This window comes from Megascapheus bottae, chromosome 15, assembly GCF_031878675.1.
Source record: "Megascapheus bottae isolate mThoBot1 chromosome 15, mThoBot2.hap1, whole genome shotgun sequence".
Taxonomy (NCBI): Eukaryota; Metazoa; Chordata; class Mammalia; order Rodentia; family Geomyidae; genus Megascapheus; species Megascapheus bottae.
Window position 1 is genome coordinate 56,449,951 of NC_143523.1, and position 19,328 is coordinate 56,469,278.

The following is a 19,328-nucleotide window of genomic DNA, read 5'->3' on the forward strand; positions in this document are numbered from 1 at the left end:
CCAGATAGATTGTTTTAAAAAGTAGTGTAGTGGGCTGCCTTTGAACTGTAGTCCTCAGATCTCAGCCTCCTGAGCAGCTAGGATTACAGGTGTGAGCCACTGGTGCCTGGTTGGCACTGGACCTTTAAAGCACAAAGCCATGTCCCTACATCTTTAGGAAGAAAGTTCAGTGTTGTCAACTTGGTGGGACAATACGGGAGCAATTAGGCTCAGATAGATCAACTCAAAGTAATTAACTAGTAAACAGAAACTGTCTCTAAGGCAGAAGGGTCTGACTGAGGAGGAAGAGCTCATGTCTGGCTCTGCTCTCCCTCTTCCTGCAGGGTGGATGAAGCTGAAACTGTGATTGTCCATCCTGGGAGTGTGTGTATCATGGTGAGACTGCTGCCTCGATTGTTCCATGAAGACCACCCACAGGTACCTGTTGACGAACATGTTGATATCCTTGTCTTATGACTGGAAATTCAAGCTCCTTCTGGCATGAGATTATTTTTGGTTCCTTTTGCCTTTGTCCTTAGCGTCCTAGATTAGCTGAGCTACTCTTCGGCAGGACCTACTGAAGAGAGATGTCAATGTGGCCTTCCTTTTCAAGGGGCCATTCAAAATAAATTGCCAAACGAGTCACTGGTGGCTGATGCCTATAATTCTAGCTACTCGGGAGGCTGAGAGCTGAGGATCAAGGTTTAAAGCCAATCTGGAAAAGAAATCCACGAGACTCTATCTCTAATTAACCAAAAAAAAAAAGGCAGAAAAAGGAGTTAAGGCTCAAGTGGTAAAGCATCAGCCTTGAGTGAAAAGGACTTTCCTTCTTGAACTGACTTTAAAACCGATCCTCTGGTTTAAAACCAGTCCAGGCAGGAAAATCCATGAGATGCCTTATCTCCAGTGGGCCACCAGAAAACTGGAAGTGGCACGGTGGCTCAAAGTAGTAGAGTGCTCAAGTTGAGCAAAAGAGCTCAGGGACAGCACCCAGTCCTATGAACAACAAAAAACAACAAAAATGCAATCCCCAGATCTCAGCTTCCTGAGGAGTTAGGATTACAGGTGACTTTTGAGACTTTACAAATCTGGTTTCAAATCTGTTCTTTCCTGCTGCAGTACTCTGGGGGCCTGGCACCTGTAAGCACTCTAGAGGGATAGCATCTAGCCTTGCTTCACCCAGGAATTAAAAAAGGAGTCAGCATGATTTAGGTGGAAATGACTACTAACTTCAGACAATATTAGTCACAGTGACCTCAGAAAAATATTGCAAGGGTTCCAAAATCCTAAGAAAGTGGAGTGCAAGAGGAGGAGGCTTGATGTGTCGGGAATAGAAATGTTTCCATTAAGGAAAATCTGTAGTATAGCTATAAGAACAGGCATTGCTTGGGTTTAAGTCTATCTGTCTCCTTGTGGCTACACCTTTTGTTTAGCTTTTCATTCCTCTGATGGAGAGTAGTAACACACTGGGACTCCAGCGACAAGGGGAACACATACGAACTGGTGGCGGACTCACAGACTTTCTAGAAAAGGGCTAAGAAGTTAGCTAGGTAGCCTCATGAGACTGCATTACCTGGTGTCCTGACTTATGAGGTTCTGAGTAGCTGCCAAGAAGTGTTATGGCTGAGTCATAGAGAAGATCTATATTTAGTTTTTTAAGAGTGATTGCATTTGTTTACATTCCCACCAACAGCGTGGTAGGGTGAATTTTCCCCATATCTCCACCAACATTTATTGTTGTTTGAATTTATGATGCTAGCCAGTCTGACTGGTTTGTGGTATTCTTTAACCAGCAAAAAGCTGGAAGTGAAGTTGTAGCACAAGTGGTAAACTCTTGAGCAAAAAAAAAAAAAAAAAAACCAAAAAGCTAAGGGAGAGATGAAGGCCCTGAGTTAAGTTTCTGGTACTGTCACACACACATAGAAAGTTCATTAGACACAACTCCTACCACCCCATTCTACAGATTCTCGAGGCTCAACGTAACCACATGACTTCTGAAGTTGAGGCAGCAGGGGAGGAGAATATCAGAAAAGCCTCACAGGTCCATGTTCCAGATGCATTTTATGAGTGGTCTTTCATCTTTGCAGAGTGCAGGAGTGCCTCCTTCTGGCTCTATGAGCCTGTTCTGGTGAATTGCCCTTATAATGAGGCTGTCTACTTTCTTAGCTCTGTTACATATGACACATATCCTTGCTCATGAAAATGACCAGGCCAATGGCTTGGGTGGTCTTAGTAGTCAGACAGAACCATGAATTTGGCACAAATCTACCATAGCTGGGTGCCAGCAGCTCATGCTTATAATCCTAGCTGTTCAGGAGGCTGAGATCTGAGTATCAAGATTTGAAGCCAGCTCGGGCAGAAATATCCATGAACCCCACCCCCCCTTTTTTCCCCAACTGAGCACCAAAAAGCTAAAGTGGAGCTATGGCTCAAGTGGTAATGTGCTGGCCTTGAGCAGAAGAGCCAGTGGAGAGCTCTTAGGCCCTAGGATTGGCACACACACAAAAATCAATTATACTGATGGTTGATTAAGTCACATAGAACAGGTGGTGGCATCCTCTGACTCTCTTTTAAGCGAATAGAAACTTGGTGAGTGAGCCAGAGTTTCAGACAAACATCCTAAGTTACATGACATTATTGTGTGTGGGGGAGGGGGGGCGGGAGAAAGTCCTTCCAATCTGCTCATTGTAAGATGGTAATTGGAAGAATTAAGTATGCAAATACGATTTCCATTTGGTAAGACCTGGTTTCTCTATTCAGGTCACAGGAAGTAATTTAGGAAAAGTCTTAATTCTCCCTCACTGTCTCTCACATATGCAAATGAAACAGAGTGGTATATCTTCTCAGATATTTTCTACAGATGCCAAATCAGCAGCTCTTCAAAGTTGGATAATTACAGTAATTAATTTCTGAAAGGGGTGTGGGGGGACTTCGTAATAACAAATAGAAGAATAAATCAAATGAGATATGAGACAGCGCAAGAAAGTGCTGAAGCAAAACTTCTAGCCTCTGTGGTTCCTGGTTCAGGGAAGAAGAATGGCAGGCTCAGTAGATGGCAGTGTTTCTAAAAGAATGCAAAGCAGTTTCTGCTCCACTCCCTATTGCTCTGCTAGACTTCCTTCCACTCACTACCGTTACTCAGTGTTCTTTCTCTTGGAGAAAAGGGAGAGGTTTCCAAAGATGTAGATATCATCTTAGAGGCCACTATTTATATAACCTAGAGGTTTCCTGTTCTTCATTTTCAGTCGTAGCTCTGTTAAACTGGCTCTATGCAAAATGCTCCAGTATGCCAGCCTTGCAAGCCTGCCTGGGTTGCAAACAGATAACCCAGGAGTTCCTCTGCCTCTGGCATCATCACCCAACAGTTCAGATCATGGTTTAGCTGAGAATCATGGTTCACAGCCAATCCAGTCAGGAAAGGCATGAGATTCCTCCAGTGAAACAGCAAAAAGCTGGAAGTAGAGATGCAGCTCAGATGGTAGAACACCAGTCTTCAGTGAAAAAAACTAAGAGGGAATGTTACTGTGCATAAGGCAATTCTTTTTTCTTGGAGCTGAGGTCACCTCAGAAAGAAAGAAATAATGGACAGAAAGAAGACTTGTCTTTCAAATGTGCCCAGAAGCTGCAGGAGGGCTGGCAGCTACAGGCTGTGACCACAGGCCAGAGGTGTGACCAGTCCTGAGCAAGTGTCCTGTGGCTTCTAGTCAGTTGTTAGCTGAGGGACGTTTGGTTGTGGACCTGACAGGTATAATCCAGATGGTGGGCAGACAGATCCAGCTCAGCTGATGTTAGAGTGACCTGTGGGATCAGTTTGCTTCCCTGAGTAAATATGAAACCCTACCATGTGCCTCCAGGGCCTCACAGGGGCTTGAAATCTGGGTTTGAGGAAGGATATGCAGGAGAGAGGAGAAGGCAGGAAGACCATTGACCCTGATGCCTATAGCAGAGTTTGTCCTCAGACCTTGGAACCCTGGGATCATAGATAAGTGGGGACATGGGGGCAGTGAAGTCTTAAAACAAAAAGGGGCATGTCTGTCCAGATTTGAAGAGGAGAGAGAAGGGAAGTCCAGATAAAAAGAGATACGCAAATGGAGTCCTGTTTGAGGCCTTTATTCCTCTGGTTGAGTCCTCCAGGGTATCATAGAACTGGATGGGGTGGGAAAGGTTGCTTCTAGCTCCACTGTGAGCACCTTTCATGCTGAGCATTGACTTGTACTAGGTTCCAGTCATCATTATTGTTAGTCCCTGCTTTCTCTGTGTGTGTGTGTGTGTGTGTGCACCAGTCACGAGACTTAAACACAGGCCCTAGTCTCTGTTTCTAAGGTTTTTTTTTTTCTTCTTCAAGGCTAATGCTCTACATCTGGATTTTTGGTGGTTAATGAGAGAAGAGATTCTCATGCTGGTGGCTTACAGCTGTAATCCAGACTACTCAGGAGAATGAGGCCTGAGGATAGCCTGGGCAGGAAAGTCCATGAAACTTTTATCTTCAGTTAACTACCAGAAACCCATAAGTGGCACTGTGGCTCAAAGTGGTAGAGTGCTAGATTTGAGCAAAGAGCTCAGGGATAGTGCTCAGGCCCTGAGCTCAAGTCCCATGACTGACCAAAAAAAAAAAAATGTCTCATGGACTTTCCTGCCCAGGTTAACTTCAAATCACAGTCCTCAGATCTCTACCTCGGAGTAGCTAGGATTACCAGACATGAGCCACCGGAACCTGGCTACCTCTATGTTTTCAGATTATCTAATCCATGAAGTAGAGTCAGACTGTGAAGATAGACAACCATAGTCTCCCCCAGCTCAGGAAAGTTGTGCAACCTCTGACCTTTCACTACCTTTGTGTAATAAGAAGATAACAATAGCACTGTCCCCTTTCCATTGTGAGGACAGTTACATAAAGGAAGGCTTCAGAGAGTGAGCAGGACATATCAGCAGCTTTGAGAAGCATGTGCCATGGTGGGGCTATTTCGTTTTCAGTTGCAAAAATTTGTTTTGAGTGCTTTATTATTGAATCATTATAAAATCCCTACAAGACTCGAAACCCATAGTAATGGATATTGTCTCTGTATGTTCCAGATGTGAGCTCCAGATGTGAGGTTGGGACTTCCTGTCACTTCCCAGGTTGCTTTCTCTGTGGGGGGTGTGGCCATTGGGTGCCTGGGGAAAGCAGCAGGCTGGTGTGATGCCTTCTCCCAGGCTGTGTCCTGGCAGTATTCCAGATCGGAAGGCTGCTGTACATATGGCTGCCAATGGAGACTTCCTGTACCACCTAGTGAGAGACTAGGGGGTGGGGCTGGACATAGCTGTCAATTTATTTGTACCCAAATATGGAAAAGGGTGCCATTTTCTGGAAGTAGACTCTAATTTTAACCACTTTGAATTACTTGTATGGGTTTCAAATAACTAAAATATTGACAATGCTAATAGCCCCGAAGGATATTTGAAAGAGCTATTTCCTTCAACAATTGGTAGACAAAGATATTTAGCTTTGTTAAATAGGAATACCGTAGATACTGCCAATGTGTAGATTTTCTATGTTTTCTATGCCTCCACTGGTTTCTACCTTGAAACCAGTTGTTTTGTGTGTGTGTTTATGTGTCCATGTACTGGGACTTGGTCTCAGGGTTTGAGTGATATCTTGTAGCTAGCTTTTTCACTAAAGGCTTGTGCTCTGCCACTTGAGCCACAGCTCTACTTGCTGTTTGTTGCTCAATTGGAGAGGAGTCTCACAGGTTTTCCAGCCGAGGCTGGCTTTGATCCTTAGATCTCAGCTTCCTGAATAGCTGGATTACAGGCATGAGCCACTGGGTGCCAGGTGCAAATGTGGATCATGTACCCAAAATACAACCTTCCGTATACTTGGAAGTATAGACTTCTATACATGAGTTAGGTCATTAGAGTATATGCAGGAGGAAATCTCCATGGAGTAAAACTTCTGAACAATCAACAGACCATTTAATAAAATGAATCTCAGGAAGCTGAAATGAGCCTGTAAGAAGGGGTAGTGGGAAAAGAGTGAATGAATGGAAAAGGGAAGGAGGGACAAATGTAGCCTGAGTACTCAATGTGCAGACGTGATAAAGGAAATGGGAAACATGAGACAAGTTGTGGGGAGAGTGGATGTGATGGAAGGAGTGACTCTTAACGGGAATCAGTGGGCACTTAGATGGTCAGGTTACATTGTAACCCACATTGTAAAACCTTTTGAACTTCGGAAAAATTAAAGTAAATGAAAAAAAGAAAGAACCCCATATACTTCTGTAGGCCACCAGTTTATGTCTTTTATGAGATGCTAACATTTCCTACTTTGTCATAAAGCCAGGATATAGTGTTAAAACTATGAACTTCACCTGGGTGCTGGTGCCTCTGGCCTGTAATCTGAGCTGCTCAGATGGCTGAGATCTGAGGATCGCAGTTCAAAGCCAGCACAGGCAGGAAAGTCTGTGACACTTTTAGCTCCAGTTAAACACTGAAAAGTTAGAAATGGAGCTGTGGCTCACGTGCTAAAGTTGATTGAAAAAGCTTAGGGACAGCACCCATGCCTTGAGTTCAAGCTCCAGGACCTGCACAAAAACCAAACCAAAACAAAATCCCTGTAACTTTAGAGGAAGGGCAGGGGAGGATGTACCAGTTCTGCCATTCATTTGTGGTTTGACCTTAGGAGACTAATGTCAGCTTCTCCATTTTTGGTGCCCTTGTGTGAACAATGGGAGTGGCTTTGTTTTTCTTGTTGAGAAGAGTAGCAGGAAGTGTAGTTTTCAAGTCCCCAATACCATCTGTACTGTATACTGCCCAACACGGTCCCTACCCCACCCTGCGTGTGTCTCTGTGAGTGTGCCTACCAGTTTGAGTTATGCTTTTTATTTGGAATATTTATATTTATAATTGGAAACACAGCCAGGCTCTGGTGGCTCACACTTATAATTGTAGCTACTCAGGAGACTGAGATCTGAGGATCTAGGTTCTGAGCCAGCCTGGGCAGGAAAGTTTGTGAGACTTATCCCCAATTAACTTCCAAAAAAGCCAGAAGTAGAGTTATGGCTCAGGTGGTAGAGTACTAGCCTCTAGCACAAACATAAAATGACAACAAACAAAAACAACTGCAGGTCTTAATTGCAAGCCCCCAAACTGCCACAAAAATGATTTTGAAATATTAAGTGGAAGGCAATTGAGCTCTGGTTGCAGTTGACATACTATTGATGAATTAATAGAACTTTGATATTGAACCATATAATACTATCTACTTATGAATCCAAGACTCAGGGACTTTGCTCTTGTCGACAAAGCTCCAATCACGCAGCCTGAAGGAGACTGAAGGAGGGACGACTCTCAGATGGTAGCGGGAGGGAAGCGACTTCTACAGATTTGAGTGATGGCTTACAATCCAGTGGGTCAAAACTGGCAAAAGAACAGTCCAGAGTAGACAAAAGAAGGAAGTTAGGGAGAGAGCAATGTTTTATAAACATGAAGGTATAGGCTTCTGCCATCAGGAAGCACAGCCATCACATACATATGGTCTGCAAAAGAAGCAGAGGGGGCTTCTGCCCCTACAAATGCAGTGTGCCTTGCTTGAAGCTGTCTGTGCAGGGCTACACAGGCATCAGATATACTACACAGGATTCTGCTGATCACTTCAGTGGGAGCTGGCTTCTCTCTTACACCTAAAGCAAGGCCACAAACTTCCAACCCTACAGGAGCCTTGAAGACAGCCCAGATGAGTGCACGGGCCATGGCAAAAATGAAACATGCCTCCATCCTGTTTCATTGTAAGTAATGCTAAAGCCCACAGTGACTTGTCAGGTGCTATACTTCTATGGTCCAGTGGATCCCTGATTCTAATTTTCTGTCTTTGACAATGCAAAGAGCTAAAGACACATACACACACACACACACATACACACACACACACACACACACACACACACACACACACACACACACACACACAGAGCCTGTCTCATTTCTTCCAAAATTATCAAATAAAAGAATATTTTAGTCAGGCTGGAGCAGGCAGTCTCTACGTCAGGGTAGCACAATTGGTGTTCAGGACAACTCTTCCATCTGATGTATCTGGCTTCCTTGGAAACCTTCACCTGTAGTAGTCTATTTTCTGTAACAAAATACCTCAGAGTGACTGATAAAAAGAGTTATTTCTTCATTCTAAAGAATTGGCTCAGCTTTGAAGAGGCTGTCATAGCAAATGGTGTCATGGTGGGAGGAAGTGTCAGAAAGACTGATAGTGTATCGTTGGTAAGGAAATAGAAAGAGGTGGTAAAAATTATGTTAAGTGAAGTAAGCCAGATCCAGAGAAACATGGATTGCATGGTTTCTCTCATTTGTGGTGACTAGAATGTACCTATAAATCTGTAAGTAAACACACTAGATGATAAAAGAAAAAAAATACATGGGGATATGATCAATTATACTGGTCTCTAGGCATTCACACAGTGAGACCACGGGAAGACATTCTTAGAGAGGATCACATAAGTGCAATAGCTATATGCATCTGACATATAAAATAACATTTCTTGAAATAAACTCCAGGAACAGGAAACTGGAATTTTTTCTTCTTTGTTGCTGTTTTAGTTTTCACTTCCTTGGTTTGCCTTGTTCGTTTATTTAATCTGTCTTTGAGAGGGCAAGGAGCTGCACAGAAATGGAGGGACAAAGGCTGAACAACTGTAGCAGTGCTTTTCGCTGGGCACTATGTTGAGAATGAACTATACAACTCGTGGGTGGGACATGAGGGAAAAACTGAGAGAGAGCAAGCGAGGGATGACTTTGTTCAAGAAGAAATGTACACTTTATCTAACTTATGTAACCATAATCCCTCTGCGTATCACCTCTATAGTAGCAATAAATATGATTAAAAAAACCTGTAAAAACAACAAAAAAGTATGACAGGAAAGATCTCATGGTATGACTTGAGATGCCAGGAGAAAGGTTGATCCCTTCTAAGGGCATCGCCCCAATAAGCTAACGACCTTCCAGTAGGCTCTACTTCTCAAGGGTTCCAAGGTTTTTCCCATCACCATGCTTTGAACACAGGAACCTCAGGGCCAAGCTACATCTAAGTCATAGCACTCCCCTGCCACCAGGACCAGTTCTTATTGGACTCTGCGACCTTATTGATGTCATCAGGAAAGGAAGTTTGGGAAGAGAGGGAGAGAGCTCAAGAGTAGAATGGACATGGCGTCTTGACTGTTAAGTAGACAAAGCTGAACACTTCTTCGGGCTGCCCACAAGGGCTCTGTGATAATTTGCCTTGTGGGTCTAGCCTGCCAGGCAGCTTGGTGACCCCACGCTCTTACCGTGGGGCCCTAATTGAACCACCGTCCCCTCTCCTGCATTGGAAATACTATGCGTTAGGGAAATCAATCCATTTGTAGTGGGGGAGAAACCAGACTGGTTTCCTGCTAGTGCTCATATTTTCACTAAAACCCTATTTTACTGGAACCAACATTGAAAAAAGCAGCACATTTTATTCAAAACAAGGCGATATTGGTATTGACATAGCTGCAGTGGTAATGAGAATGATCAATTTTCCCTTCTCCATTATGGGGTATTGAGCAATTTTGGAGTAAACTTGTGGCATCATTAGACAAGATCAGCATTTTTTTCTCTCTTTTGAAAACTTTTTCTTTCTTCTTTTTTTTCTTTTTGTATATTTATATTGAAAATATTTCTCTGGTGGGAAAAACAACTAAAACAACCAAACATACACACAACCCCCCCAAAGTCCTTCAATGTACTAAGTGATATGCTCATATTAAAAATTGGGAATTGTAGACATTTCTTTTTAATTCTTATTAATAATATATTGAGATGTTATTTTTGCATCTTGCTTCATCCAGACTGTCTCCCCAAGTCTCACCCCAAATTAAAAAGGTGACAGTTACCAAATGAAAGAATGTAGGTTCTGGCAGAGGGAATGCTTATGGTGGGAGAGTGAGTTTTCTCTTTGGCGTGTGAGCAACAATGCAGAAGGCAGAGGCCAGCACATTCTGGGGAAAGCAGGAAGGGATAGATGAGACATGCAGAGAAAGATCTAGCAAAGTGAGTCAAGAGGTTGATGTATTTTTACATGGAAGAATTCTTCAAAAGTTTTTGAGGAGTAGTGCCAGGAAAACTAGCTTGAGCATTTTCTATTGTTGGACTATACATGTGTACCTGACAGCTCCAACTGTGTGTGCAGAGCTCCTGTTTAAAGGGGAGGGGACTCCAGGGGTTTGTGCGTGGAAGCTGGGTAGGGTGGTGGAGGAGTGGGAGGTAGCACAGTGGAAGATGACTGCAGGTGCTGCCCTTAGCAGGAATTACCCAACGAGGTCCTTAACAGAGGGTTATGACAGAATAGCAAGCCTGGCTCATCCTGGCTTCCACACTGAGATCTCTCTCTCTCTCTCTCTCTCTCTCTCTCTCTCTCTCTCTCTCTCTCTCTCTCTCTCTCTCTCTCTCTCTCTCTCTCTGGCATATCCTTTCACCAGCACATCCACACCTGACAGATAGCCAAGAACACCCTGTCTTCTTTGCCAGAGTCGGTCAGTGTTGGTGTCCTGTCCTTAAACCTCCAGAACCAGAAGCTAAACCAAATGATTTTCTTTATGCAGTTCCCAGCTTTAGTTATTTCATTGTAGTAACAAAAAAAAACTGACCGATACAGGCATCTTCTTCACATGAACTGGTCTGTCTTCCATGTCAGCAGGCCACATAGTCAGACTGACCATTGTGCTGATAAAATACTAACATTTCAGGTCAGTGAAATCCTGCCATTCCCAGACCTCCCGAGAAGTCATTCTAATTGTTTTACCCTCTTTCCCCCAAATTTTAAGTCAGAAACATTACTAAAGATATCTTAGAAATAGAAGCATTAGTGAAAGTTATCACTTTGAGTCAGGAGGCTTTCACTAATGCTAACTTTAAGGCTGGGCATGATGGTTCATGGCTGTAAGGCTAGTGATTCAGGAGGTTGAGACTTGAGGGTCGTGGTTCAAAGCCAGCTCCTACAGGAAAGTGTGTGATACTTTCATCTTCAATTAAACACCAGAAAACCAGAAGTGGCCTGGGAGTTTGGCCTAGTGGTAGAGTGCTTGCCTAGCATGCACCAAGATTCGGGTTCGATTCTTTGGTACCACACACATAGAAAAAGCTGGAAGTAGTGTTGTGGTTCGGGTCTAGAGCACTAGCCTTGAGAAAGCCCAAGGATCGTGCCCAGGCCCTGAGTTCAAGCCCCAGGACTTGCAAAAAAAGAGAAAAGAAGAAAAAAAAGAAAACTAGAAGCAGTACTGTGGCTCAAAGTGGTAGAGTACTAGGCTTGAGCAAAAAGAAGCTCAGAGACAATACCTAGGCCCTGAGTTCAAGTCCCATGACCAACAAAAAATATTAAGTAGTTGTGCAAGGGAGTTTCAGTTCAGTGTGTCAGTTTATGGGTACAATACATCTTAATCCATGTTACCCATTCCATCATTCTCCCCAACCACCTTTCCCAACCTTCAACCAACGTACCTGGTTCCATTTTCTTTTCTTTTTGTCAATCATGGGATTTGAACTCTGGGCCTCAGCACTGATCCTCAGACCTTAGCCTCCTGAGTAGCTAGGATTACAGGCATGAGCCACCGGCACCCGTCTCCTGGTTCTATTTTCTCAGATGCACATTGAGTATTTTGAGTGTATTCTCTCACCCTTGCTCTATTTATCTGTCCCCTTCCCCTTGTCCCCACCTGCTCCCTTCCATAGCACAAGTTCTAGCTTCCTGTTGTTCATTTTGTTAAGTTGTAACATTATTGCAGTCCTCCCATGTATACCATACTTCAGTCAGTTTGTGTATATATGCATGGCTCTATACACATTTTCATACTTGTTTATGGTTTAGATCTAACTTCCACATATTAGAGAAACATGCACTGGTCTCTTGGAGCTCAACTTACTTCACTTAGCCAGGTCGGTTCATCTATCTATAATAGTCTTCCTGATGGATGAGTAAAAGTCCATTGTGCATGCGTGCGTGCGTGCGTGTGTGTGTGTGTGTGTGCATACCACACTGTCGAATACCCATAAGCTAATATTGCAGGCCCACTTAATTCTTGTTCGAGGGACAGGAGGAAGAAAGGCTCCAGTAAGGCTTGCACAGGGGATGTGGGTGGGGATGAGACCATATCCTAGGACTTGTGAGGCAGAGATTACCTCTGGCCTCTGGATTTGCAGCTCACTGCCAGAGGACTCAGCCAGCCATGGACTGAAAACTGCAAAACGTAATTGTGTTTGTATTGAATACTTCAGCTTTTCTTCTTGTCATTATTCCCAACACAATGTAACATCTATTACATTTGCACTGTACTAAGTATTATAAGTAATCTAGCGATGATTTAAAGTATGTTAGGGGAATGTATAAGCCATGTGCAAACACTAAAGCATCTTTCTCTCTCCCTCCCTCCCTCCCTCCCTTCCTGTGACAATCCTAGGGCTTGAACTGAGGGCCTCAAGTTCCTTCTTGGCTTTTTCACTCAAGGCTGATGTTCTACCACTTGAACAGCACTTCCACTTCTGGCTTTTTGCTGGTTAATTGGAGAGAAGGGTCTTTTAGATTTGTCTGCCCTGGGCTGGCTTTGAACTGGGATCCTCAGATCTCAGCCTAGATCTCCTTTCTTTAAAGCACACACTCAGGAAGTGACTTAAATATGAAGAGGGTGCTGGTCTGTTTCCAAGGAAGTGAAGCCTGGATTTTCAAAGGTTGAGGGTGTCAGTGGTTGGATGGGGATTCTGGGGTGAACTGTTACCTAGTTTTATCTTGAGCAATAACCTTGGGCTGGAAAGCATGAGTTGCATTTTAAAGTCTGGAGAGGACCAGTTTTATAAGTCACAAGATGGTGTGTATGTGTGTGTGTGTGGTCACATATGTTTTGGTATGTATTTACATGTATGGACGCAATCAGGTATGTTACACATGTGCATGTGTGTGCCTGTACACATGTAGCAGATGTGCACAGATAACTGAGTATCTGTGCACAGGTGTTAAGTGGATACAGGGGTCACACAGTCCTGGAGCAGGAGCAGTTCCTACCTGGTAGAGTGCAGCGCTTTTGAGCAGGGGCCGCTGTGACAGGCACACTGCCCATCTGGAAAAAGAGGCCTACACTGGGTGTCAGTGGCTCACTCCTCTAATCCCAGATACTCAGGACGTGAGGATCGCAGTCCAAAGCCAGTCTGGGCAGGAAGATCTGTGAGACGCTGTCTCCAGCTAATCACCCAAAGTGCTGGAAGTGGAGCTGTGGCTCAGTGACAGTACCCAGGCCCCGGACCCCGCCCTCCCCCCAAAAAGCAGTCTGAGTATAGCACCAGTATCATCCTTCATTCCCCATAGCAAGAAAGAGCCCACTCAGGTCTACCTGGTGTCCCTCTCACGTTAGATAACGAATCGTAATAAAGGGGACATAATATAGTTCCAATAGTTTTTTTTTAAATTGTTTTCTCAAGCTCACCTGAGGGATGGGAGGAAGGTACAGAATCACGGGAAAGCAGGTGACAAAGTGCAGCAGTGGGGCCCAGACATTGATGACATGGAACTAAGCAGTGCAAGGGCGGTGATAGGAGGGAGGGAAAGAGAGAGAAAGAGGGAACAGTTGATACCTAGTAAAAGGAAAGAAATGTACAAGTCACCTGACCTGGGAGAAATAGTTTTATTGTCAATGTTCAAAGAGTTAAACTTTTTTCCTATGTAAAAACTTAAGGTTTTTCTATTTTTCATCATCTGTATGTTTTGTAGATTAGAATGATGATGCTTATTATTATGAAAGTAAAAACATGACTGTGACTTTAGCTAAGTATGACTAAGTACATCACAGTACTGTGAAATATATGTAATTACTTAATCTCAATAAAGAAAAACATTTTTTTTTAGTTCTAGTCCTGGGACTTAAACTCAGGGCCTGAGCACTATCCCTGAGCATTTTAGCTCAAAGCTGGCACTTTACCACTTGACCCTCAGCTCTATTTCCTGCATCTCACAGACTTTCCCAGCCCAACTAGCTCTGAACCTTGATCTTTAGATCTCAGCCCCCTGAATACCCAGGATTACAGGCATGAGCCATGAATGCCTGGTTGCCAATAACTTTTTTGACCCAAGAATACAAGCCTGCACAATGAAGTCTTCCTGTCTCTAGGCAGGAGAACCAATATGGAGTTTTATGTGGAATCTTCAGACTTTTCAAGGCTAGTGATCAATTCAGAAACATTTCCAACATCACTTGGGTCTGACACCACATGTCTCAGAGCCGACCCAGCCCTCCCATCTGCCAGCCTCTCCTGTGCCTTCATTCCCACAGTCTACCCTAGCCAGCAAGTTACCATAGCAGCTCAGATCCTTCCCTGACCGGCCTTCTCGGACCTGCTGTACCTGGGACAACACCCGACACAGACAGGTGCATGGCTGTAGTGGGTAACCTCTGTTTGTTTCATCGCCCATCTCAGAGTTAGGATCCAGCCAAGCTCACCCTCAGGCTGTTTTTCCCTCAAGAGCTCATGGCTTGCTTTGGTCACTTCCTAGCTCTCCCAGGAGATTCAGTGTTCCGTGGCCAGCTACCTCCAGTCCCTGGTGAAATCAGAGAAGAACCGCCAGGTCATGTGTGAAGCGGGGATGCTCCAGACACTCCTGACCTCCTGCCGCGAGGCCCTGAGCGTCCCCAGCAGCCCCCTGCACTCTCTCCTCATCAGGATCTTTGAAAAGCTTGCTTCCCAGGCCATCGAACCGGACGTGCTAAGGTACTGACTGTGTGTGCCAAGCAGCTGGGTGCCAGTGGCTCACACCTGTAGTCCTAGCTACTCAGGAGGCTGAGATCTAAGGATCACGCTTCAAAACCAGCCAAGGCAGGGAAGTTCCTGAGGCTCTTATCGTCAATAAAGCAATAAACAGCTAGAAGTGAAGCTGTGGTTCAAGTGGTGGAGTGCTAGCTTTGTGCAAAAGAAGCTCAAGGACAGTGTCCAGGCTCTGAGTTCAAGGCCCAGGACTGGCACAAAAATATAACAAAACCAAAAGCACCCCAGAGCCCATGACACGTGGGCACGTCAGCACAACAGAGTCTGCAGGGTGGGTGCAGCCTCTCCATCATTCAGAGCCAATAATGGACCTTGGAGGTGTGCCAGGCAGGGTGCCAGTGCATACAAGGCAGACAGAATCCTTCTGTGGCTCTGAAGCCAGACTGGGCCTTGAGGCCTGAGCAGGTCACTCCCAAGGAAAGCAGGAACTGGCCATTGAGGTTCTGCTGCAAGGAGTGGGACCTGGAAATTCTGATCAAACCCAGACGTCAGAGCACAGAGAGCCACAGCCAGGACAATGTGGCAGGGCATAGAGGCAGGAGTCAGCTGCAGGCTGCATGGAGCCTTTCTGTGCACAGAAGGCAGAAAAGAAGGCAGAGAAGGGAAAGGCTGCATGCAGGAGGAAGGACGAGCCTTAAATGGCTCTTTCTTACCTTGGAGCATGGTGGGAGGTTAGCTTTGACCCCACACACTCACCAGATCCCTGCTTACACAGTGGCCATTGCAGACAGGAGGGAAGACAACCTCTCCAGCTAGCAAACATGGGTCCTGGAGGCTGGGCCAGCCTCTCACAGCCCTACCAGGATAGGCTACCATGCTTACAAGGCTACTTAGCATTGTATACCTTTAGAAACTTCAAACAAGCCTGGAGCTGGCGGCTCACACCTTAAATCCTAGCTACTCAGGAGACTGAGATCTGAAGGATGGTGGTTCAAAGCCAGCCCAGTGGGGGAAATCCTTGAGATAATGTCTTCGATTAACTTACAAAAAGCTACTTTGAAAGTGTACCCCAAGTGGTAGAGGTGTGCCACTCTAACTCCAACTAGCAAAAAGCTAGAGTGGAGGCATGGTTCAAGTGGTAGAGCACCAACCTTGTGCAAGGAACCTGAGTGAGAGCATGAGGCTCTAAGTTCAGGCTATGGGAACTAGCAAGAAACAAACAACAACAACAAAAATCTGAAAACAATGTATAACATAGTTGTAGCTTGAGACTTGGAGGCTTGCCAGCTATTGGGCTGGGTAGCAGGAGGGAAAACTGCATGGCTTTTGGAAACAGCATTTTAAGGCAAAGGAAGACAGACCTTGGCACCTAGATGTCTAGAGATGTGATCTGTAAACCTTTTGCTGGCTGAATATCTTCACTTGGTTCTCTTGTGCTTTGTGGTATTCAGACAATTCCTTGGCCTTGGAATTCAACCACCTTTGCCAGCTGCGATGAAAATCCTCAGTTCTCCTCATGGGCTTGGAGGTGAGCGTGATTGCTCAGGTGGGACGAGGGACGAAAAGCAGAGGGTTAATGGGATGCCAGGGAATTCTCATCCTAGAATGAATGAAAAGTCATTCATCACAGGGGGAAAGCAGATTAAAAAAATGGAGCAGGCAGACACCGGTGGCTCATGCCTGTAATCCTAGCTACTCAGGAGGCTGAGATCTGAGAATCAAGGTTCAAAGCCAGACTGGGCAGTAAGTCTGTAAGACTTATCAACAATTAACCACCAAAAAGCCATAAGTAGAGACATGGCTCAAATGGCCCTGTAGTAGCCTTGACTAAAAAAAAAATAATAATCCTGAAGAATGTCCAGATCCTGAGTTCAAATCTCAGGACTGGGGGAAAAAATCAACAAAGCCCAGATAGCGCTCCATCAGGGCTATGACAGGTCCCTCAGGAATGCCCCCCCAAAACACTGTGTGGAAATGAGCTGAGTGAGAATGTGTCTTCTTTTGTTCACTGGCCCAGGGTCACCAGCAGCAGGCCCGGGCATAGCTGGGGGCCGTGCGGATGCCAGCCCGCGCCCTGGAGTGGACCTCAGGTCTCGGGGGACCCCCTGGGGTTCCACCACAGCCCTCCAGACAGCCATGAGTCTCATCTCCATGACCTCCCCACGCAGCCTGCAGCCTCAGAGGGCCACCCTGGCTCCATCCTTCGTGGAATTTGACATGTCTGTGGAAGGTTATGGGTGCGACTGACTTTTATATATTTGGAAAATGACTTGTTAGTTTTCCCAGTACCTCTGATGAAGTAAAATAGTGGTTATAAAAATCATTCAAGGAGACAAAAGTATCTAAGTAGTAGATAGTCCTGTAGCCATTGGTTTTCCCAGTGAGAAAGGTTTTCCCTCAGCCATGGGAGACCAGAGCTGCTCTTTTCTATTATGGCTGCTTCTAGAAAGTCCCTGTCTTCAATGTGGATTATTCCCTTTGTGGTAACCTGCCAACACCGGTTGCTTTCTGTCCACGGGCCCCAGTGGTCTAAGAGGGCTGCAATCCCCGCATTGGGTCAGGCTGGCCATGTTGATGGCAGACGTTGGCTTGCAGTTCATGATCCAGATGTTTCTCGTTTCCAGCTGTCTGTTTATTCCGACCTTATCAACGGTGATGGGGACCAGCACGGAGTACTCTGTCTCTGGAGGAGTTGGGACAGGTAGGGATCTCCCTGGTGGCTTTGTTCCTCACCTGTTCCCAGGAATAAACTCCCCAGAATGTGGATTTCTCCTTAGTGTCTTCAGAAAGCACAGTTTCCTTTAGGGCCCAACAACCTGTACGTGAACTGCCATATATATTCACTCATACCTCAGAGCAAGTGTTCTGCTCACTGTGTCCCCAGGGCTCTTTTAGCCTTGGTGGCCTGAGAGGTGAGGCTGTCATTTAGCCTCCATGGAGTTTATTGTGCTGGTGCCTGGCACAATTGAATTAGAACTGTGAGTGCCGTGCAGATAACCATCAGGACTGGACTAGACGCTGGGCACCAGTGACTCATGCCTGTAATCCTAGCCACTCAAGAGACTGAGACCTGAGGATCGTGGTCCAGAGTCAACCCTGACAGAAAACTACATGAGATTCTTATTCACTAAAGAAAAGATGTCAGTGGAGCTGGTTTTCAAGTGGAAGAATGCTAGCCTTGAGCAAAAAAAAGCTTACCACAGTGCTCAGGTCCTGAGTTCAAGCCCTTGGATCAACACAACACATGTGCACACACACACACGCGCACGCGCATGCGCGCGCGAAGAAAAGAAATGAAAAATGAAAAGACTGGATCAGGCCTTGGCAAGTAACTTCTGGGGAAGTCACACGAGAGTATGGGTACACTTGCTTTGCACAGGTACTGTGCTCAGATAAAAACCTACCAGGCAGGACAGTGCTGTTGGAGACCCACAGGAGAACCCAGCCTTGGGATTCTGTGGGAACATGGGTGCCCAGAGTCACTGCCTTCTGGCTCACTAGGACAGGGCAAACTTCCTGCCATATGAACCAGGCACAAAGTATGCCAAAGTTATTTTTGTTGTTGGTGGTGGTGTCTTGGGCTTGAACTCAGGACCTGGGCACACTGTCCCTGAGCTCGTTTGCTCAAGGCTACCACTCTACCACTTTGAGCAACATGTCCACTTCTGGTTTGGGGGTAGTTCATTGGAGATAAGAGTCTTACTGACTTTCTGCTCCGGGCTGGCTTTGAACCTCGATCCTCATATCTCAGCCTCCTGAGTAGCTAGGATTACAGGGAAGAGCCACCAGCACGTACTTACTTCTTGTGAGCATCTTCTCCCTAAACTGTGACACCTGGTGTCCGTTGCCTCGTGGAGTTGGGGTGAAGTGGAGCTGGGGGTTGACAGGCACAACACTGGCTCCCAGTATGTGCACAGCAGAGCTGAGCAGAGCTGTGCTTGTGTTCTTCTCAGGTGCTTCCAGATCATTCCCACCCCCTGGAGGCCTGACCTTCTCCTGCTGGTTCCTGATTAGCCGGCAGGCCACTGTCACTGAGGGCCACCCCCTACGCTTTCTGACCCTGGTGCGACACCTAGCCAGGACTGAGCAGCCCTTTGTCTGCTTTTCCATCAGCCTCTGTCCGGATGACCTGTCTTTAGTTGTGTCTACAGAAGAGAGACAGTTTCAGCCCCTGGGTAAGGCATCGAGAGTTGAAATGGGGCTCACCCACATTTAAGGGGAATAAGGCAGAGTTAAAAGCATGTGGCATGGGCATGCTTATTTCTCTTTTTCATTTGACTTTGTTCTTTTGGGTTCCACACTTGGTACATATCTATCTATCTATCTATCTATCTATCTATCTATCTATCTATCTATCCATTTATCTATCTATCTATCTATCTATCATCTATCTACCCATCCATCTATGTATCTATCATCTATCTATCTATCCATCTATCTCTATCATCTACCTACCTATCTATCTATCTACCCATCCATCTATGTATCTATCATCTATCTATCTATCCATCCATCTATCTATCATCTACCTACCTATCTATCATCTGTCGGTCTGTCTGTCTATCTATCTATCTATCTATCTATCTATCTATCTGTCATCTCTC

The 19,328-nt window shown here is 45.4% G+C and overlaps 1 protein-coding gene across 1 annotated transcript in view; it reads left to right on the plus strand.

Annotated features, from left to right (window-relative positions):
- Wdfy4 (WDFY family member 4) overlaps positions 1-19,328 on the plus strand; it is a 248,056-nt gene that overhangs the window by 54,283 nt on the left and 174,445 nt on the right. Inside the window, exons 13-18 of the mRNA XM_090345544.1 lie at positions 324-417; positions 14,516-14,730; positions 16,176-16,270; positions 16,742-16,961; positions 17,349-17,425; positions 18,678-18,899. Of these exons, the coding sequence (XP_090201670.1) occupies positions 324-417; positions 14,516-14,730; positions 16,176-16,270; positions 16,742-16,961; positions 17,349-17,425; positions 18,678-18,899 (923 nt within the window). The remainder of the gene's footprint in view (positions 1-323; positions 418-14,515; positions 14,731-16,175; positions 16,271-16,741; positions 16,962-17,348; positions 17,426-18,677; positions 18,900-19,328) is intronic.